Here is a 20,464-nt window from a genome sequence, read left to right as displayed (position 1 = left end):
TAGGTTAAATTTAGTGTAAAAGAGTGAAAGCCAGGGTTCTGTTAGACACAGCTGGGAAAACCGTTGCCTTCACGTGGTGTGCTTTGTGACTCCCTGCTGACCAAAAGTATTTGGTCACCCCTTTACCGTCAAATATTACAGTGTCTGAAATTACACCTGAAGACCGAGACTTCTAGGCTAAGGTTAAATAAATATCCCTATAAGGGAACTATTTAAACTGATGTAAGATCCTGATTATTTCTGAAGACAACACTGGCCTTGAAAGTAGGAAGAATGAGCTCAAGAAAGGAAAGGGAAACTCACGCTCTTAATGCTTTTCGAAAAAAGGTTTTTTAAATGAAAGTTACATTTTCTGCAACATGGTACCACCCATTAACATTAGACTGCAGGGGGAACTTACCCTGATTTTGCAAAACTTACCATGTCTTTTGAGTTCCAAGAGGAATATAAACTATATATTTATAAAACCTTTATTAAAATATATTATATATATATATACATATTATATATATATATATATAATATGTATATATATTGTCTTTTTCATGAGTTATTGACAGGAGATTTATTCAAATCTTTGAAACAAAACAGAATAAGACAAAAACACTTTTAACAGAGAACAATGCATTTTAAATATATTTCCTGAAATAAATATTCCTTAGAAAAGATACAGGGTATTTAATCACCCAGATTTTAACAAATGTTCTTTATATAAATGGTTATAGTCTTTATCACAGAGTCACCAAATCTGTACCTAATCAAAGAGTCAAACAGACCAGCTCTCATTCAACTCTCTTAGAAAACACCAATTTCACAGAGTACTTCTCTTGATGTACAGCAGCAACCTCTGCTGGAGAAAAAGGGTATACTTCTAATAACAAAGCATTGAGCTCAAACCTGTATGAATAGGAAGAACTGAAAGATTTCTTTTATTTCCTGTTAAACCAACAACCTACGTTAAAATTATTTTCAAGGTCTTAAAGATGCACGGGCCTTATCAAGTATATCCTTTCTGATTTTTGGATAAGTTGGATGTGCTTCAAGAACCTGCAAAATAAATAAAGAACCCACAGAAACTTGTAATTAATTATCAAGAACTACGGAGCTACAAAACTTACTAGAAATGAGCATTACAGTTAAGATTTCCTAGTACTAATACTACAACAGTTACTTAATGGTGGCATTTTAAATGTAACATGATGACTCCTTTATATTAATGTGTGAATATCAGATGTAGAAAATATAACAAATACAATTGTTTACTAAATAGATGAGTTGTATAAAACAACTATCAATGATTTAAAATATTTTTTGTAATTCTGCTTTTTATTCATAATATTTGGTAAACCCTTACAGAGTGATTTTCATACAGCAGTACACATCAGCTTTACCTGAAATAATCTTGAGACAAACATATTTACAGGTCTACTAATAGTGGGGAGATACTAGTGTTTTTTTTTTAATAACTCCAAAAATGATCCTACATATGACCTTACATTAACATACAATTCTAACCTGACTGAAATACTCCTTTACAGAGACTCAGTAATCAACAGCAACTACTAAGGTCAAGTATTTATGGTAATGATGCTGACAGATCTCTGTGTGAGAAAAGAGGCATTATAAAATTCTTTTCTAAGGAACTTTCCTTGGAGCCCCTTACAATGTTTAATAGAATGCCTTATATGGAATATCAATGGGACAATGTATATATGATGAAACTCTGCAAATTCTAAAACCATAATTTAAATATTTGTCATTTTAGTAGGGGATGAATTATAGAATGTAATTGAATGACTTCTAATAGAATTCCTTTTTATCTTTAGTTGGTCAATCTGAATTCTCTAGTAACCAGATTCAGACACATTCACAACAACTTCCTTTCAGAACAATGATCTGGAGAATCTAAACTGTCTTCAAATAGCTTCTAACTTAAAGACTAAATTTTATTTAACATGTTTCTCCTACTGGTCTTTGTCTATTTTTTTTATTTTTATTTTTTAGTAAAAGTCTCTTTTACTCTACCACTTTAATCCTACTCCCTTCCACAAATGCAAATATTCTATGGTTTACTGTTTATAGATACCCCTCAGTAGTCTTTGTCTTTAAATTGACATAAACATTTTATTATTTGATCTCCAAGTAAAAACATGTTTTTTATTTAGGTGAACATTATTTTCTAAATTTTGAATACCGATAATCTCCCTTAACATAGCTGATAAATCATTTGATTAATACATCTGGAGATTTAAAAAAGGAAGAAATAGTGCATCTGAAAAATTTTTAAGAAATTTAAATTTAAGTGTTTACCTGGTGACATATATCAATCGAATCCATATATCTTTTTGCTTTTAAGTAATTAAATGCCAGTTTGTATCCTGTTAAGACAAAAACCATAAAACAGAATGATGGAGTACACTGCTACTATTACTTTTCCTTGGCTCCTCCGGTCTTTGCTTACTCACTCAAGCATTTGTAAGGGGGGCTGGTGAATGAACAGCTGAACTACACTATACAGAGAAGTTGCATGATAATACTAGGCAGAGTGACACAAAAGAAGTATAAGAAGAAAAGAAAGTGGAGTTGGAATAAAGGATCACTGTGAATATATTGATCGGTTAGAAAGCTGCCATCCCACAAGTGTGGTTTCTATAACTTATAGAAAAGTCTCATTTATTTCAGATTATAGTAAAAACTCATCACAGGGCAGTAAATGACAACACAGCCATTCATTATAGCACTTACACAGGCAAACTGATGCCTATAGTTATGAGGTTTGCCTTCTATCAGGAGAAAAAGTACATTTTAAAATAATTGCATGAGTAAATGAGTATTTTCAAAACTAATACAATTTCATAAATGTTATGAAAGATGCAGGCCAAGTGAGTCACCATAAAGAACCTGATTGGGGAAGAAGAGGATGTCAAGAGATGTCCGAAATCTGAAGGATGAAGCATAAACTAGGCTAGGGTAGGAATCAAGGACACTGTCAGACACAGGCAACTGCATGGATTAAGGCCGGTGGTAGGACACATAGGGAGCTGGTGAACTTGGAGTACGGCGAGAAGACAGAACAAGTAGGACAGTGACACAGAGGAAGGCAGATCAGTCACCAATGACTGGTAAAAATTATCACAATTACTGACAGTGAAAGGCCGCACTTCCACTATCAACAATTAGAAGAATCTTTAAAAGACATTCCTTTTAATGGATGTTGTTCTTCTGTAACATGCTATAAAAATGAGAAAACTGGAAGACAAGAAAAGTAATAGCTGCTGTGCACTCAGTAAATAAGATATAATGCAATGTAAAATAATATGTAATAAATATTTCACTCTACCTCTTACAAATATGAAATAAGAAATGTGAATAGTGCTCTTAGGCTCCAATAAAAGTACCAAAACAAATGTTTAAAATTTTAAGTGTCTGAAAAGAATTATTGGCTAACATTATCAGATGCTAGTAAACAGAAATAAATAGAAATGACCTAAAATTCACAATATTTTATATATAGTCAGGTACCACATGACGATGTTTCATTAACAGATCACATACATGATGGTGGTCCTATGAGACTGTAATACTGTATTTTATCTTTTCTGTTTACATACACAGATTGCTTATAGCATTCAGGACAGTAACATGTTGCACAGGTGTGTAGCCCAGGAGCAATAGGCTATACCATAGCGCCTAAGTGTGTAGTAGACTATATCTAGGTTTGCGTAAGTATACTCTAGGATGCTTGCACAACGATGAAATCGTCTATACATATGTCAGAATATTTCCATTGTTAAGTGACACATGACTATATTTATAGTTGTATGTCTATATACGTATATCTCTCTCTGGACACACACACACACACACAAACACACATGCACAAAGGCACACGTGCTCAGGGCCTATGGCAGAATGCTATGGAAAGAGCATGAGCATGATTTTAAGGGTTTTCTGACAATTGAAAAAGTGAAATGCATTGTTTTTTTGGCCAGGCAGGTTGAGGGTGTTGATGCAATGATAATCTTAAGGATAAAATTAAGGAATTAATGGAGAGCCTTAGAAAGAAATGTTTACCAAAGCAAAGTTTGAGGAACTGATAAAATAATCTATAAAGTACAACAATGACACAATGAAAGAACTGGTGATTTTGAATTCCTTTATTTGCTGAGGTCTTTCAAGGAATGGAATATATAAATAATTTAACTTCTATGTGTATTCCTTCTAGGGAATACAGTGTCAAAATTAATATTTTAAGGATACTTAAGGATTTTTCATTTTAGAAGGTGACTTGCTTCTAAAAGATCTATCACACTTTTGAATAAAAAATACTATAAAAATCATTAGTTCTTGTGCTTTGTACAAGTCTAGTATAGTATAAGAACAGACTCCAGGAAACCAAACGGTGAGGGAAGACCTGAGCTAACAGCAGTTAGTGTGAGGGTGACCCATTTGACTGCAAATTAAAATTGAATTCACACTGTGACATGCCTGCTGAAAAGATAGATGTCATCTTAGGCTGAATTAGCAACTCCAAAACGCCTAATCAAAAAAAAAAATAGCTTAATTATACCTACAACTAGCCAAATCATATTTGAGAGCTTGTTCATTTATGGTACAACAGGTCAGAGGGACATGGAAAAACAAAACAGCATTTTCCTAACTTACATGGCCATGACATCTACCACCTTCATACTCCATTCTTTTTAATAAAAAAAAAATTATTATTAAAATCTCCCCAAGTGTTCCAAAGCACAGTTTGGGAAACACTATTTTGGAGCTTCCAAGAGACATCAACATGAAGGGTGAGAGACTCGGAATGCAATTTTAGAAAGAAGGGACAAGTAACTGCAGATGGCTCGAAGAGATAGCCTTAGGACACATGACAGAAGTCTGCAATTTAAAGGGTCATGATCTGTGAGAGAGAGACATTCTGTGGGTTGCTCCAGAGAACAGACTTGGGCAGTTTCAAGGAGGCACATTTCAACCCAATACAAAGAAAGAGAGCACAAACATGAGGATGAGCTCCCTCACATGAGGGGAGAGGTTGGTCATGAAGTATATTCTGATGGCACCTCTGTTAGGGACACTGTAGACTAGCATTCCTCAAACTAACAGCCTACAAAACACTGGGACTGGATGATGTTTCTAGATGCTCATGGGACAAGAAATCACCCATGGTCAAATAACTGTGGGAAACAGGGCCCCTCTGTGATATCCATCACAATATATATTAGTGTTTAAAGGCTTTGAGAAGTAAAGAAACGTGTGTAATTCAATTTAATGCAATGTTTTCCTAACTTACTTGGCAATGGAAACATCCTTTTCCATGGCATTCCCAATTTCAAAATAGCAGAAGGTGAAGGAAGAGAAGGGGGCAGAATTAGACTAGATGTACACTAAGGTGACTGAGGACAAGTTTGGAACTCAGGAAATCATACTTAACTATTAGTAGCTAATAATATATAATGAATATAAAATTTATTCTCCTTTCAGAAAGGTTGACAATAAAAACTGACTCAACACTTATTTTGTTTTGAAAAAAATCAAATGCATTTAAATAAAAATAAATAAAACATAATTTTTCTGTGAAAAATCTAGGTGATTGCTAAACTCACCTACTGCCGGATTTGTCTGATTGCTGTATTTCCACGCCATCTCATAGTTTAAGGCAGCATCTGTATATGCTTGCTCTTTTTCCATAATGTATCCCATATATTCATAAGCTTTGCAGCAAGACTAAAGAAAAACGGGAGACATCAATAGATTAAACTTGATATTACTAAGATTTTATGGGATGTTTGTGACTCTAAAGGTCAATCATATTAACCTACTTAAACAACATATCAAACAATGGTTTTCAACTTTGGGTAGGCAATCACATTTTTTACTGAACTTAATAAATGATTCTGATGCCAAGTCTCCATCACAAATCTGTAGTATCAGGGTTTTCTTTACAGAATCAGAAATACACAACAGGATATTTGTATTGTACACAAGCACATGTACACTATTAAGAATAATTTCAACACATACAGAGATAAGAACATAACAAACTCCATGAACCCTTATCTTCAACAATTATCTCATGACTAATATTGTTTCACCTCTATCTCACAAACCTATCCTTCTGTGTTACCAGAAAAAATCCTTATATATTATATCAATTCTAAATGTGTTAGTGCGCACCTCTAAAAGATAAAGACTTTATTTAAACATAACCACAATTTTATCACACCTAAAATGTTAACTTCTTAATAGCACCAAATATCCAGTACTGTTCAAATTTTAATTATCTCAATATAATTTTTGTTAGATCGAGGCTTGAAATAAGGACCAAACATTGTAACTGGTCAATGTTTTTTGATCTAGACTCTTTTGATCCAGAGGTTTTCCTTCTGCCTGTCTGTCTGTCTCTCTGAGTCTCTTTTCCTGAAATTAAATGTAATAGAAACAAAAATATTTATCCCAGAGTTTCTCACCATTCAGGGTTTAGTTGACTGCATCTTTGTGGTGTTTATATAATATATTCCTATGTCACTGACATTTTCTGGAAATTGTAATTAGATTTAGAGGTTTGGATTCAATTTTAATTCTGGAGGAGAGAGGTGAATCTACTTCATACATCAGTACCATGATAAGCCATACTGGAGCCTGAGGCATAAAAACATGGATGCACATTTTTGTTTATTTCTTTTTTTTTTTAGGTGGAGGTTGCAGTGAGCCAAGATCATATCACTGCACTCTAGCCTGGGCAAAAGAATCTACTTCATACATCAGTACCATGATAAGCCATACTGGAGCCTGAGGCATAAAAACATGGATGCACATTTTTGTTTATTTCTTTTTTTTTTTTAGGTGGAGGTTGCAGTGAGCCAAGATCATATCACTGCACTCTAGCCTGGGCAAAAGAGCCAGACTCCATCCAAATATAAAGAATGGGGTTGGGGCTGCTAGAGACTCTGCTCCATGCAGAAAGCACACCTGGTCCTAACTGGTTCTTTGGGCCCTCAGAAGATATGACCCCCCCACCCCAACAACCCATCTATAAAACCTGACACTTCTACTACAACTTGACAACCCATTTGGGCCCCTTCTCTGTGACAGAGTTATTTCCTTTTGCCTATTAAACTCCTGCCCCACTCCCACCCTGTGTGTGTCCACAACCTTGATTTCCTCGGCTGTGAGACCAAGGACCTTGGTATTTACCCCAGACAGCGAGGCCATTTCACAATGGCAAGCCAGGCAGAGTCCCGAGAGCTCAGCGTTTTAAGGGTGGAACAGGGAGAAGTTCTCATGAATGTCAGGATAGGCTGGGAAAGGGGAGAGAAGACACAAGGTCCTTGGTCAAATAATGTATTTCTTAGATACTAAGAAAAACGGAAGGAAAAATAAAGGAAGCTACAGAAGAAACAGTATCTTTTTTTTTTTTTTTTTTAGATGGAGTCTCCTATGTTGCCCAGGCTGGAGTGCAGTGGCAGGGTCTCAGCTCACTGCAACCTCTGCCTCCCAGGTTCCAGTGATTCTCCTGCCTCTGCCTCCTGAGTAGCTTAATTGTAATTTTTTTCCAAAACATGAGTTTAAATATATTGAATAATCTGAAAGTATGTATTAAAAATCACTATATTAAGATTGAATATTTTATTTATACCTAAACTTGGTTTCTTACCATTTCACTCTTCTCATTTTAATGGAAAAAATCTCCCCAGTAGTATTTTCATTAAAACCATTACCCATTACCCATTTTAAAAAATATATAAAAACATGAATATAGGAATGCACATATTCCCCTTTGATTCAGTCTCCAATACAGCTCAGCACAACTGCATTAAATTATTATTAATCTTGATTATGAGTGTTTCACTTGAATTACCCCAATCTTAGCCCTGACATAGATGTATGTTCTTCTATTGGGAGGCACAGAATGTCTGATTCTCCCTCTTTTTGTGATGTTACATCATATTTAAATTTATCAGGGTTGAAAAATGGGGACAGCCTATCAGTCTTCCTTCATTTATTAGCTGGAAAATGTCTATGATGAGAAACACCTCATTATTTATTTGCAAGCTTCAGAAATAGCAGTCAGCTCACTAGCATATTGTAGTAGACACCAATTAGTTTTTTTTTTTTTTCTATTTTGGATCTTTGAGAAGTCATGGATTTAAACAGATTTTATGTGTTTCAATATATTGCAGTTATTCTTATCGATACTTAAAGCATCCCAACTTTGGCTATCGGTGGTGTCTTCAAGTTGGCCCCTAGGTCTTTGATACAAACTCTAATCACCATGGATAGCTTCCTCAATCATCTGGTAAGGCAAGACCGTCTAGTGTTGTCTTGTACATTTCCTGCCCCAGATCTGGATGACTTCCATTTTTTAAATTATGTAATTCAAGGTTTCTAAACTTTAGTTCTTAAATGTCACACTTTCAAAATCAACATATTCAACCAGTAGGGCTGAATGAAGCCTCTAAAGCAGCCATCATGTTCAACCATGCAATGTATTGTCATCAGCGTTCTGGCAAACTGAAATTCTGTGTGCACTGAAACTTTAATTCTCATGCAATCTTGGTTAATCCTAGACTAGGCATAGAAGGGTAAACTACTCAGCAATTTAGATTTTCAAAGCCTATTAATGAGCAATCTGTTTTTCAAGCTCAATTTAACTTAAAATTTATGTAACTAATCATCTAGAATAGTTTATAAATTGGTAAATGCTTGGATCTTTCAGGTTTTTAAGTTTCTAGGAAAGCATCTTAATAGTACTAGATAATCACAACTCTTCTTTAAAAAACAAATGGTCCATTTGTAATGTAATTTGCTAAAACAGATTTACTGTGATTAAGATTTAAGTATATGAATATACAAAGATAAATATCATTTCTAAGTTGTGTGCAATTATTTCTTAACAAAAAAATAAATCTTAACTTTAAAAAACTGTTATAATGACATATTTTGTAATTAAACATGAAAATGTTAGTAAAAAGCCTTAAATTATAAGGACTTTATAATATTCAATTTTATACCTAAAGATAAGGAATTTTTATTAAACAAATCAAATTAAAAGCTGAAAAGACTCTCTCCCACAAAATATATTATGCATAATGATGGATTCTAATAATGTGAAAATGACATGCAGCTGCAGTAAATTCATCAAGAGTATTTCTTAATAGGAGGGACAGACGTCCGCAATTAATGTTCTTCTGCAATTTTCATTAGTTCTGGGTTGAGATGGATAATCACAGGCAAACGTTTGACATTCCAAAAACACTTCCCATTAAGTAGGGCATTAATACAGCTGAAACTTGAAATTGCAGAAATCTTTTTTTTTAAACTTTAAAGGGCAAATGGCTTCTTTCTTATTATTAATGTTTGTTTCCTGATTGTGGTAAGAATAAACATTCAGTTTTCAAAAATCACACAGGAATCCTTGGAAATGGACTCAACAGTATCTATTATGGAAAGCTTACACAGCAAAAGTTAAAAATAATTTTTTACTCCTCAATCACCTACTCTATTATGACGCAGGCACCGTTTTAATAGTTCTTCTGCCATATCGTATTTTGCTGATTGAATGTAAATATCAGCAAGTAGCAGCCAACTCTTTTCAAACTCTTCGGCATCAATAGCATTCCAATTCATTTTTGCAATACGCTTCAGCTGGTTTCTGGCTCGTGGAGTCTGTTTCAAGATCATATAAGCCGTTGCCATTCCCAAGAGTGCTGGGATATGATCCTTCTATAAGAAAATAAAATTTTAGACCACAAGATGCACAAATATAAATGTCCCAAAACATATGCAAAGCAGAAAATGCTACAAAAGAACTAGTTTGTGGATATTTCTAGCTTCATTACAGATAACTGTAATTAGTCATTATTTAAGGCATCAAGTACCCTCAAGCTACTGTGAAGAGACTCCATGAAGCACTGTGGTCAAGATAATTCAAGATAATGGCAACTATTCAAATGCCATAAGCACACAATTCCAAGAATTAGTGAGACTTTAATGGGATTCAAATAGCCATGTTTTAGTTTTACATAGAAACAGCTAAAATAAAACTCGATTTCAGTAAAATCCTTATTGAGCAGTTTGTATTTCGGATTTAACATTTAGGCTCCTACTTCTTTCACCTGTCAAAGACAGATGACAATAATTTACCAGCAAATGATGGTCCTTATCCATTCTGACTTCTATTGCTTTTTTTTCTCCCTCTCCTTTTATTCAGAAACCTCTTCTCTCAATCAAGTTTGAACAATGAAATGTTAAAAATAAGGTGTACAATTAATTCACCACTTGGAAATACATAAAATAAACTCATGCCTTAAAATATGCTTTTAGATTTGGATTCTGCAGCTTCCTAAAACAGTCTATATGATATTCTTTAGAGTTTGAAGTCAGAATGTCACTCTGTGAAACCAATAGGTTAATAAAAATTCATACAAAATGGAGACCACTAGTGATCTATCCAGACAATTTTCATAAGCAATAATGTGTATGTTCCTGATTAAAGTAGAATGCTTCTTAAATTTCAGCAGATGGATTATGATGCATTTATAAAGGAAGAAGAAAGACTCAGCTTAAAATTATAAGGGGCCAAGAGTGGCAGCTCACGTCTGTAATCGCAGCACTTTGGGATGCTGAAGCTTAGCTTCTACTAAAAAAAAAAGAAAGAAAGAAAAAAGAAAAAAAAAAAAACTAGCTGAGTGTGGTGGCCAACCCCTGTAGTCCCAGCTACTCAGAAGGCTTAGGTAGGCGGATCGCTTGATCCTGGGAGTTCAAGGCTACAGTGAGCTACGATTGTGCCAGTGCACTCCAGCCTAGAAGACAGAATGAGACCCTGTCTCAAAAGAAAAACAAAGGATGAGGAATTGTGACTGAGGAATGGTGATGCCATTACTATAAATATACTGTAAGATAGCAAATTTGGGTAACTCATAAGGAATATTGCAAAAGAAGACTGGTAAAATGTTCAGTGTCCAACTGATCATGGTTGGAAGTGAGAAATAACTCTGGAATAGAGAAGGGCAATACATCAGGGTTTTATGAAAACAGCTTTTAGAAATATAAAAACTTCCTTGCCTCAAATTCTATGTCTATCAGTAAACTTCCAAGATATAATCTGTTCCTCTAGGTAAGAAGTGGCAAAACAGTTTCATTTGAGTGTCAAATCCAACTAATTGGTTGTAGATTATGAAGATGTGTGGGATGTTACTAATTATTGAGCCTCACCTTCACCCCACCTCAGCCCACCTCAGGTGGCAGGGGAGGAGAGAAAATACAAGTCTGCTATGTATTTGTCAGCCAGATCCTAGGACAGCCTAAGAAGAGGATGATCCTATGAAAAGGACCCACATTCATTCACACGCACAAAAATATCCTACACTACACAATTAAGAATAACCTCTCTGACTTTAAAATCACACACTTTGAGTTTAATTAGAATGTATCAGTTCTTTACAACTTGATCACTACTGAGTGAACTGAAGAACAGTTTCCAAAAGCAAACCTGAGTTCTAATCCCTGCTTTAGGTCTTTTTCCTGGTGCAGACATCCTAAGACCTACAGCCAGCTTCTCTGTCTCTCAATAACTCTAAACTGCAGTAACTTCAGATTGCAAAGGACAAGACTCAGGTGTGGACAACACAGTTTTATTATAAACATCTCGTCTTTATGGTTCAAGGTGGGGCAATGAAAGCACGTGGAAACACTTTAGCTTGGGCTTAGTGTATCTTCCACCATTTCCTCCATGATTTCCTGTCACATACTTCTTTTTCAGTCCTTCTGAATGACACATAGGATTGTGAACATACCCTATGTTTTTCTGCCTCCCTGACTTTGTTCACATTTTCCTCTTCCTCTAGAACACATTGTCCCAATTTCTGCCTGTTAAAATGCAATTTATCTTGGCTCTTCAATCATACCTGTTTCTTAACTCCTATTTTTTCTTAAATCATATCTTCTTCACGTAAGGGTCTCCCAACTCTCCTTATACTGTCTCCTACAGCATTTTTATTTGCAATTCTGGTATAGAATGTAATGCATTTTGCTTTGTATTACAGTCATCATAGTCAGTATGCTTGTCTCGTCTTCCGTAGACTACGAGAAACTTGAAAAAAGGGAACATACATTATTTATTTTTGTGTTTCCCACTATGCTTAGCACCCACTGGCTGCTTAAGGAATATTCATTATATTGAATATATGCAGCCTATGAGTTAAAAGAAAATAATGTGAGATAAAATTTGATGCTAATGAAACTTCAGCCCATACATCATTATCATTTGAATAATATGGTTAGTAGACAGATTTGAAGATAGTATTTTACTAACCACATATGTAAGGATGACAAAAAAAAATGCAGTCTCATCAACAGAAAGCAGGCATAGTCTTTCTAGGAAATAGCTATAATATCATTCACTACTTTTGGCCTTTTTTACCTCTTAAACTTCACAGTAGGGATAATGGATTTACTCAAAATAAACTTTCTCATTGTTATGAGACAGAGTAGCACATCACAGCATTCAGTAGCTACAGCACCTGACGTGAGACTGTGCTTCTTCATGTTCCTAGAGATTCTCTTAGACATACATGATTGCCCTACTTCTGCTCTCTCTTCATTCAGCAGCTGTCATCCATCTGCTCCACAAAGCCAATTCAACAGAGCACGACCCATGAGCACATTACTTCAATGTCTGCAGAAGGGCCTTGCTTTGGAGGCTTGCCGCTGCCATGCTGCCCTGCTGTTTTCTTCCAAGTGCAGTAATAAAGCTGCTATTTAGGATACTTGTACCCAAGCCACAACAAGAGTTGCAGGTCTTCCAAACCCCTGACATCTCAATCTCCTCTAGGGCCCTGGAAGGTTGGGGGAAAGAGATCACTGTACGGGGCTTTGGGTAGTTTATTGCTGCCACTATGACTTTCGAACCACAAGAAATCACAGCAAAATTCTGTATGTCCTTTGAGAGACGCAAAATGATGAGTTTTCGGTGGCCTACAGCATCACTGAATGGAAGAACAAACATGAAATCCAATGAGCATGCTTAGAAGTAACTATTACCAACTGCTGATGAGAGGGTATCTAGAATTCCTTCTTAATATCAAGTAACTGAAGAAGTAAAGTACTGTGTGAGGGAAGGAAAAACAATATCTAGAGAGTAAGAAAAAAGGTGGAGGAGGCCGAGGCAAGAGGATCACCTGGTCAGGAGTTTGAGACCAGCCTGGCCAACATGGTAAAACCCCGCTTCTACTAAAAACACAAAAAATAGCTGAGTATGGAGGCAGGCGCCTGTAATCCCAGCTACTTGGGAGGCTGAGACAAGAGAATTTCCCGAACCTGGGAGGTAGAGGTTGCAGTGAGCCAAGATTGCACCATTGCGCTCCAGCCTGGGCGACAAGAGTGAAACTCCGTCTCAAAAAAAAAAAAAAACAGAAAAGGTGGATTCAAGCATAGTGAAAAGAGAAAAAAGTCTCTGACTTTGTAAGAATAATACTGTGAAAATAACAATGAAAAGATTGCAGGAGGTTATTTAAGTGTTGCTAAAGAACATCATTATTTGTATAACTAAATTATAAGCTGTCAGTATGATCTCCTATAGCTATACTGCTGGAAAATTTCCAAGTTCATGTAAGTGAAGAGGTAAGATATCAGGGCAGCCAGGTGTTTATTTCCACTTAGTAAGTTAATCTTGGCTACATGTACAACACAGAAATTCTCCAGAGGACAAAGTGGCTCCCTTGAGAATGAACTTAGGCACTTTTGAAGAATTTCCTTTCTCTAGAATTTAACATTCCAGTAGAGAGAAATATATTAATAACACATCAAAACAGTAACACTGTCTCTTCTGCAAAGAAGGAGACATTGTGTATGCTAAACTACATAACTACTTTTTAATAAAAGTAATTAAGTAAATCTCCTAAAAATAAATAACTAATCAAAATACATGTTTCTACACTACCAACGAAAGATAACATATGAAGCTGAAATGGAAAACCCACTAACCTCAGATGCTGCTATTTCAGTGAAGGTATTTAATGCTTGTTCAATATTAGATTTCTGTTTGGTAGCCATTAAGCAATAGTTTTCCATTACGCGAAGCTGTACTTGACCCTGAATGGTCTGAGGTTTTAGTTCCTTAAGAAGTTTTTCTGCTGTTCTCACTGCCAATTGGACAGATTCTTGCCTCTCAGTTGAATTACTGTATATAATTAAAAATAAATCACTTATGTCTCTTACTCATGATACAATTCATTGAAATTAGAATCAGAGCTTTTGTACACAAAAGCTCTGGGCACTCTTTGTACTCTTTTTGTCACTCATTTAAAAGTAATCTTTTGTGAAGAATGTCACTCATTCTCTTCTAACACAAAGTGAAGCACAGTTACAATGCATTTTAAACAAAATTAATATGGACTCAATAAAACACCAGTAAGCATTAATTTCCTCTAGAATGAAGACAAAAATTTGACAATATCTACACGTCATAAATGTGTGCATTCCAGCAAATATAAAACTAGAATACAAGTAGAATCACAAAATTAACATGTATCTATTCAAAAAGGGAAAGGAAAGAAAAGGGGGAGGAAAAAGTGGCAATTGCCATATTATTTCATTCTATCTATGTTTAATTCACTTTACATACAGGAAAACTAAGGCTCAAATAGGTAAAGTAATTTGCTAAAGGTCATATCACTAATAAATGGTAAACCTAGGACCTGAATCTAAGTTTATCAGACATATAAAATCTACTCTGTTCTCCTCACCATGTTGTCTATTAGAATCTCAGAAATTATATATGTGTCAAAAAGTAATTTCAAGTGCAATTTTAATATTTAATAGCAACTTTCTTGTTTTATACACACAAACACACACATAAATATATATTAAATCAATTAATAAAAGGAAATGAAACATTCAAAGTCCAATCACTAAAGCCACTGGTCTTTTGCTCAGGCCTTAAGCTTATCTTTCCTGAAACATGTCACACTGTTGACTACCATTTTCAAAGTTCTTCTCCCTTGGCTTCTGTAACACTACATGATTTTAGTTCTCTTTCTACCATACTGATTGCCCTTTTGTGACCTTCCTTCCTCCTTCCAGACCCCTTAAATGTTAGCAAGCTTAAAATTTAGTTCTCACGGTGGCTCAAGCCTGTAATCCCAGCACTTTGGGAGGCTGAGGCGGGTGGATCACGAGGTCAAGAGATCGAGATCATCCTGGTCAACATGGTGAAACCCTGTCCCTACTAAAAATACAAAAAATTAGCTGGGCATGGTGGTGCGTGCCTGTAGTCCCAGCTACTCAGGAGGCTGAAGCAGGAGAATTGCTTGAACCCAGGAGGCAGAGGCTGCGGTGAGCCGAGATCGCGCCATTGCATTCTAGCCTGGGTAACAAGAGAGAAACTCCGTCTCAAAAAAAAAAAAAAAAAAAAAATTTAGTTCTCAGACTTGTGTTACTATACTCTACTCTCAAAGAGGCCATTTATGGAATTCCAACTATGCACTCTGCAGATGTCTCCCAAATCTCTATCCCTAGCTGTGACCTCTCTTCTGAGTTTTGGTTTTGCATTTTGAATTGCCTGCAGAAGATTTCTACTTGGATAGCTTATAGTTCCATAACAGTAATGTTATCTCAACCTTTGTAAAACAACCATAAACATGCCACTTTCTTGCTCTAAAACTTTCAGTGGTTTCTGTAATCCAACCCTTAAAATCTGTCATTGAAACCTCTCAGCAATCTAGTGCTAATTTTCTCCTGCTCCTCCATGCATCTTCCCCCGAATACTCTGGACTGCTGTTACTATGAACTCCAACAATAGTTAATATCCATTTAAATCTACTTCTGTTTAGTTGCAGATGCAAAGGTTTCAGGTATTGTGTTGCCTCTTAAGTAAATTACATGCTCTTGAAGGCAGGAACTACCTCTTATACTCCCTTTACGTCCTAACACATACCCCACATTCCTTGCCTGCATCTGAAGAGAGGACAGGCTACTAATGCAGGTTGATATATAACCGCTTACTAGCAGTATGCCACACTGCTCAACAGTAGTCAGGACTCAGTCTAAATCTTGACTCCATCATTACTATCATATTAAATGAGTTGACTCAGCTTACTCTGCAACACTGTTGTAAAAAACAAATGAGATAGTGCATAGAAAGTATACAGGACAAGGTTTGGAAAACTACCATTTGTTAAGTAGCTACTATTACTGTGTGGATAATTTTTACCATAGTTGTCAAATTCTATAATTAGGTGAGTGTCTTCACAGCATGTATATTATATTTTAGGAAATCTTAAAGTATTTCATGCCCATTTCAGAGAATACTTTAGCAATAACGATGCTATTGAATAACTATTTAATTTGCTAAAATAACTCTTCTCAGAAACAGGCCTATTTATTTAATTTATTTATAAATGCCTATTTATTTAATTTATTCATTTGGCCGTTCATTATTGCTATCTAGAATTTAGTTCTTTGGTAAAGTATCCCTGTTTATTATCTTCAATAAGTATTTTTTAAAAAAGGATAATGTGTCAAATAACTCACCCCAGGTCTCCATTCAGGTTTTCAAATACTTCACCTCCAATTGTTTCATTGTCCGGATTCAAACAGATTTCTATCATATTGTAAAGGGCATTTTGGCCCCAGTCACTATCTTTCCGAGCTTTATTAAAATGTCGAAGGGCATCATTTGGTTCTCCAGTGTACCTTGTTAGACGTTTAAAAGAATTATTTACTTCAATCACTGACTACAAAATTTATATTAGTTTATAATCTGGTCTGGTATAAACTGTTGATCAATTTGGATCAACTTTTGATCAAATAAAACTGTTGATCTATTTGGAAATGTACTTTTTTTTTTTAACAACAAAGACAAGCTTATTCTGCTTGATTTACAATGAATAAAAAAAATTAGGTAGCATTTATTTGTTAACAGATTTACCAAAGATATAGTCCTTTACAATACTGAAATCCTGGCTCCAATTTCACTCTGGAGTTACATTTCTCAGCCATTGAGAAAAATCTTGGGACATCCTCAAGTTTTCCACATCTTCTTAGGAGATCAATCAAACGAGATAATGTCATATAATTATCTAGAAACAAATAATACTTCAGATATGGGGAACATTTTATACTGTTTGTTTTGTTGGTTATAATTCTACTTCATTAAAGTATAATTTACTTCACACAAAGTAGATTTTTAAATAAAAGTAACAGAATGTCTCAGGGTATAAGTCCTTTAAGAAACTGTATGGCCAACTAGATGATCTACTAAATCATGTAGTCTGGGTTGGGCACAGTGAGATAAGGTTCTAAATAGGCAAATCTAGAAAAATGCATATTTCTTGTAACTTTTCTATAGTTTTGGGGACCAAAACCTTAGAGAAACAGCCTCTACCTAGGTAATCTAGACTTTCAACTGTATAGTTCAGGAATACTAATTTAATTGCACAGGGCAAGTTCACTGCCTGTCTCCGAGAACCCCTCTTCTACTTACTGTTGCTAGGAAGGATGTGGGAACAGTACAATTGACAGATAATGTATGGGGCAGGCAACAAGAAATTTGTCTCCAGTCTCTCTTTGATATGTATATGTAGCTAACATACCATATGCTAGCTTACCATACTAGAACCTTAGCATATTAGTCCCCATATTTTAATTCTATTTCACCTTCTTCTAAGAAAAACATAGTTAATTCATTTCTTTGATCTCAGGAATAATTTCCTGGCAGGTTACTAGAAAGTCTTCTCCCAATTTTATCTAGTTCTCTCATCACTAACATACTAAGCTTTGAGAATAATTTAATAAATCTTTTTTAGGACTATAAAAATAATGTATAGACACTACAAAAAAATAAGAAAAAATATAAAAAGTAACGAGAAAAAAAATTCATATTTCCAGCTAGAGTAGCATATTCTGGTGTGTTTTCTTTCATATATTTGAAAACCAAACTATATATAAATGTAAGTAAAGATATGTATTTCTTTGCTTACATTCATACAAAATCAACATCTGTTTACATATATACAAATTGGAGTCACACTTGGGGCTTTGACTTTGATTGGTTTTGACTGGTTTTAATGTTGATTTTGATGAGCATTAAACAGTAAACATTTCCCAATCGTCATTAAATAATCTTCCAAAACATGACTTTTAATGCATGCTTAATGGTTTACTTACTGATGATTCACATGATTTATTTCTTTATAGCAGTGTCTTTAGAGGTTTGGGTGCTAAAGTTTTAGTTAGCACAGGACTAGGGATTTGTAGAGGATTTCTAAAAAACTTAACATAAGCTATTCTGAACATGTTCTTAGGTTGAATTTCTACAATGAAAACAAACAAACAGAAGCTTGCTTTAAAGCTATCTATCCTTGACTCTATTTTGCTTTTCGAAAAGAGAAGATACAATATAATTCAGCAATTTTTCTGAGTATATACACAAAAGATTGAAAGCAGAGACTCAAACAGATATTTGTACACCAACGTTCATAGCAGTGACCTTCACAATAGACAGAAAGTGGAAAGCGTCCACATGTCCACTGCAGTTGAATGGATAACCAAAATGTAGTACATACATACAAAGGAATTTTGTATGTTGTATGTCAGCCATAAAAAAGAAGGAAATTTTGACATACACTATAACATGAATGAATTGTGAAGACATTACACCAAGTGAAATAAGCCAGACAGAAAAAGACAAATGCTGTGTGATATCACTTATACGAGGTGTCTAGAATAGTCAAATTCATAAACATAGAAAGTAAAATGATGGCTGCCAGGGGCTAGGGGGAGAGGAATGAGGAATTGGCATACAGACTCACAGTTTGGAATCGTGAAAAAGTTTTGGAGATGGATAATGATGATGACTTACACAACAATGTGAATGCATTTAATGCCACTGAATTGTACACTTAAAAATGGTGAAGATGATGAATTTTGTGTTACATATATTGCACCACAATACAAAATATTATTTTTATAAAAAAAAAGAACCTCTGGAAACACTGTATCTACTCAATTACAGAATGTCAAAATAATACAGGTTGATAATATCATTTGTCCCCTTGACACATAATCTTGAGTTCAGAGAGAGATTTTATCACTCCTTTTAGCATCACTAAAAAGGGCAAAATAAGAATATGGTTTCAGAAAAAGACAATTTAAATATTGGTCTTGTCCTTTACGTGAATTCAAGCAAATTATGCAAATTATTTGAGTCCAACATACTTATTTTCCTAAAATATGATTATAATATTGACTATAGTTGTGCTACAGAAATAAAGGCATGAAAAATATTTATAAATTATAAATGTTATTAATAATATTTATACCTCCAAAAATTTTGATAAGAAATAGAGTAACTACTCCATAATAAAACAACAGCATCTGGAAGCTGTATTGGATTAAGTAAGAATTAAAGGTTAAAATTTCTGGCTAAAATTTTTTTGTATGATACTGCTAGTATTGCCAACATTGGGAAGGCAATTTCTTGAATATTTTTCCCCTTATATACTATTGAAATGTATTTGCTATTACTTCAAGCTATAATTACCATTGATAGATTAAATTACATTCACTTGTCTTTTGGTTAACCAGGAAATTTGACAGAAGGCAAATTTCTGCAAGAAATCCATTAAAAACTAAAATGTATATTACCCTCTAAAAAACTTAGCTGGTCCATCTTTACTGATGAATACTAGGAAGATATGAAAATAGTTATAGGGTAATGAGATATGGCAACATGCAGTGCTACGGTATTACAAAGCACAGGATTCCTAACTTTGCCTGGGGGAGCTGGGATATCTCACATAGGAGCTGACCTTTGAGAAGCCTCAAGGATATGAGAAAGAACTTACTAGACAGACAAAGGCATTCCAAGTAGCAGAAAGCATGCTCCAAGAGGGAAGAGAATAACAGTGTGGGGAGTGTTGGTAACTTTGATATAACTTTGATATTATTAAAGGAAGAGGGATAAGAAATATAAACAGCCAAATAATTTTGGTCCACATTATTATTAAGATAATGCTATGATTTTACACTTTATCCTGAAGCACTATCCTAAATTTTAAGCAAAGGGATAGCTTTTGATTTTTAGAACTGATACAGTCCTATGATGGCCCAGAGCAGCCAGAGCCTAGAGACTGGAAGATGAGTTGGGAATCTGCACTAATTCAGATGAGAGGTGATATGGGTCTTCATTAGAGCAGTGGGTTAGGATATGACAGACTGGATGTGTTACCTAGCTAACAAGCAAACGGGTACTGATGAAACATGTTAACCAATTAGTATGAAGAAAGGGGAAAGCTCAAGGCGATCTGGAGATTCTGAGAGAGAAAAGGGGTAATGATCGTAGTAATTAGATCTAGAAGACAAAATTTTCAACTAGTTAAATTAAGTCAAATTTGTACAGTAAGTTTCTGAAATAAGCTAAAACGGAGCCTTAATCTAAAGTATAAGATGAGTT

At 34.8% G+C, this 20,464-nt stretch overlaps 1 protein-coding gene across 3 annotated transcripts in view; it reads right to left on the bottom strand.

The window, feature by feature from the left end:
- Positions 1 to 550: 550 nt before the first annotated feature.
- TTC21B (tetratricopeptide repeat domain 21B) overlaps positions 551 to 20,464 on the bottom strand; it is a 77,022-nt gene continuing 57,108 nt past the window's right edge. The window contains exons 23-29 of one of the 3 annotated variants that reach the window (XM_012440567.2): positions 16,940 to 17,090; positions 16,543 to 16,704; positions 13,996 to 14,191; positions 9,511 to 9,735; positions 5,616 to 5,736; positions 2,311 to 2,378; positions 551 to 1,047 (exon numbers count right to left, since the gene is read on the bottom strand). In XM_012440567.2, the coding sequence (XP_012295990.2) occupies positions 970 to 1,047; positions 2,311 to 2,378; positions 5,616 to 5,736; positions 9,511 to 9,735; positions 13,996 to 14,191; positions 16,543 to 16,704; positions 16,940 to 17,090 (1,001 nt within the window). In that variant the 3' untranslated portion in view covers positions 551 to 969. Of the gene's footprint in view, positions 1,048 to 2,310; positions 2,379 to 5,615; positions 5,737 to 9,510; positions 9,736 to 13,995; positions 14,192 to 16,542; positions 16,705 to 16,939; positions 17,091 to 20,464 lie in introns of those variants that run through there. The other 2 variants (XM_012440569.3, XM_064382650.1) reach the window with 2 other exon arrangements.

The sequence above is a fragment of the Aotus nancymaae genome, unplaced genomic scaffold (assembly GCF_030222135.1).
Source record: "Aotus nancymaae isolate 86718 unplaced genomic scaffold, 86718_ANA_hifiasm-v0.15.2.pri h1tg000029l, whole genome shotgun sequence".
NCBI lineage: Eukaryota > Metazoa > Chordata > Mammalia > Primates > Aotidae > Aotus > Aotus nancymaae.
Note: the sequence above shows the minus strand (reverse complement) of the source record. Positions and strands in the feature narration are given on the sequence as shown.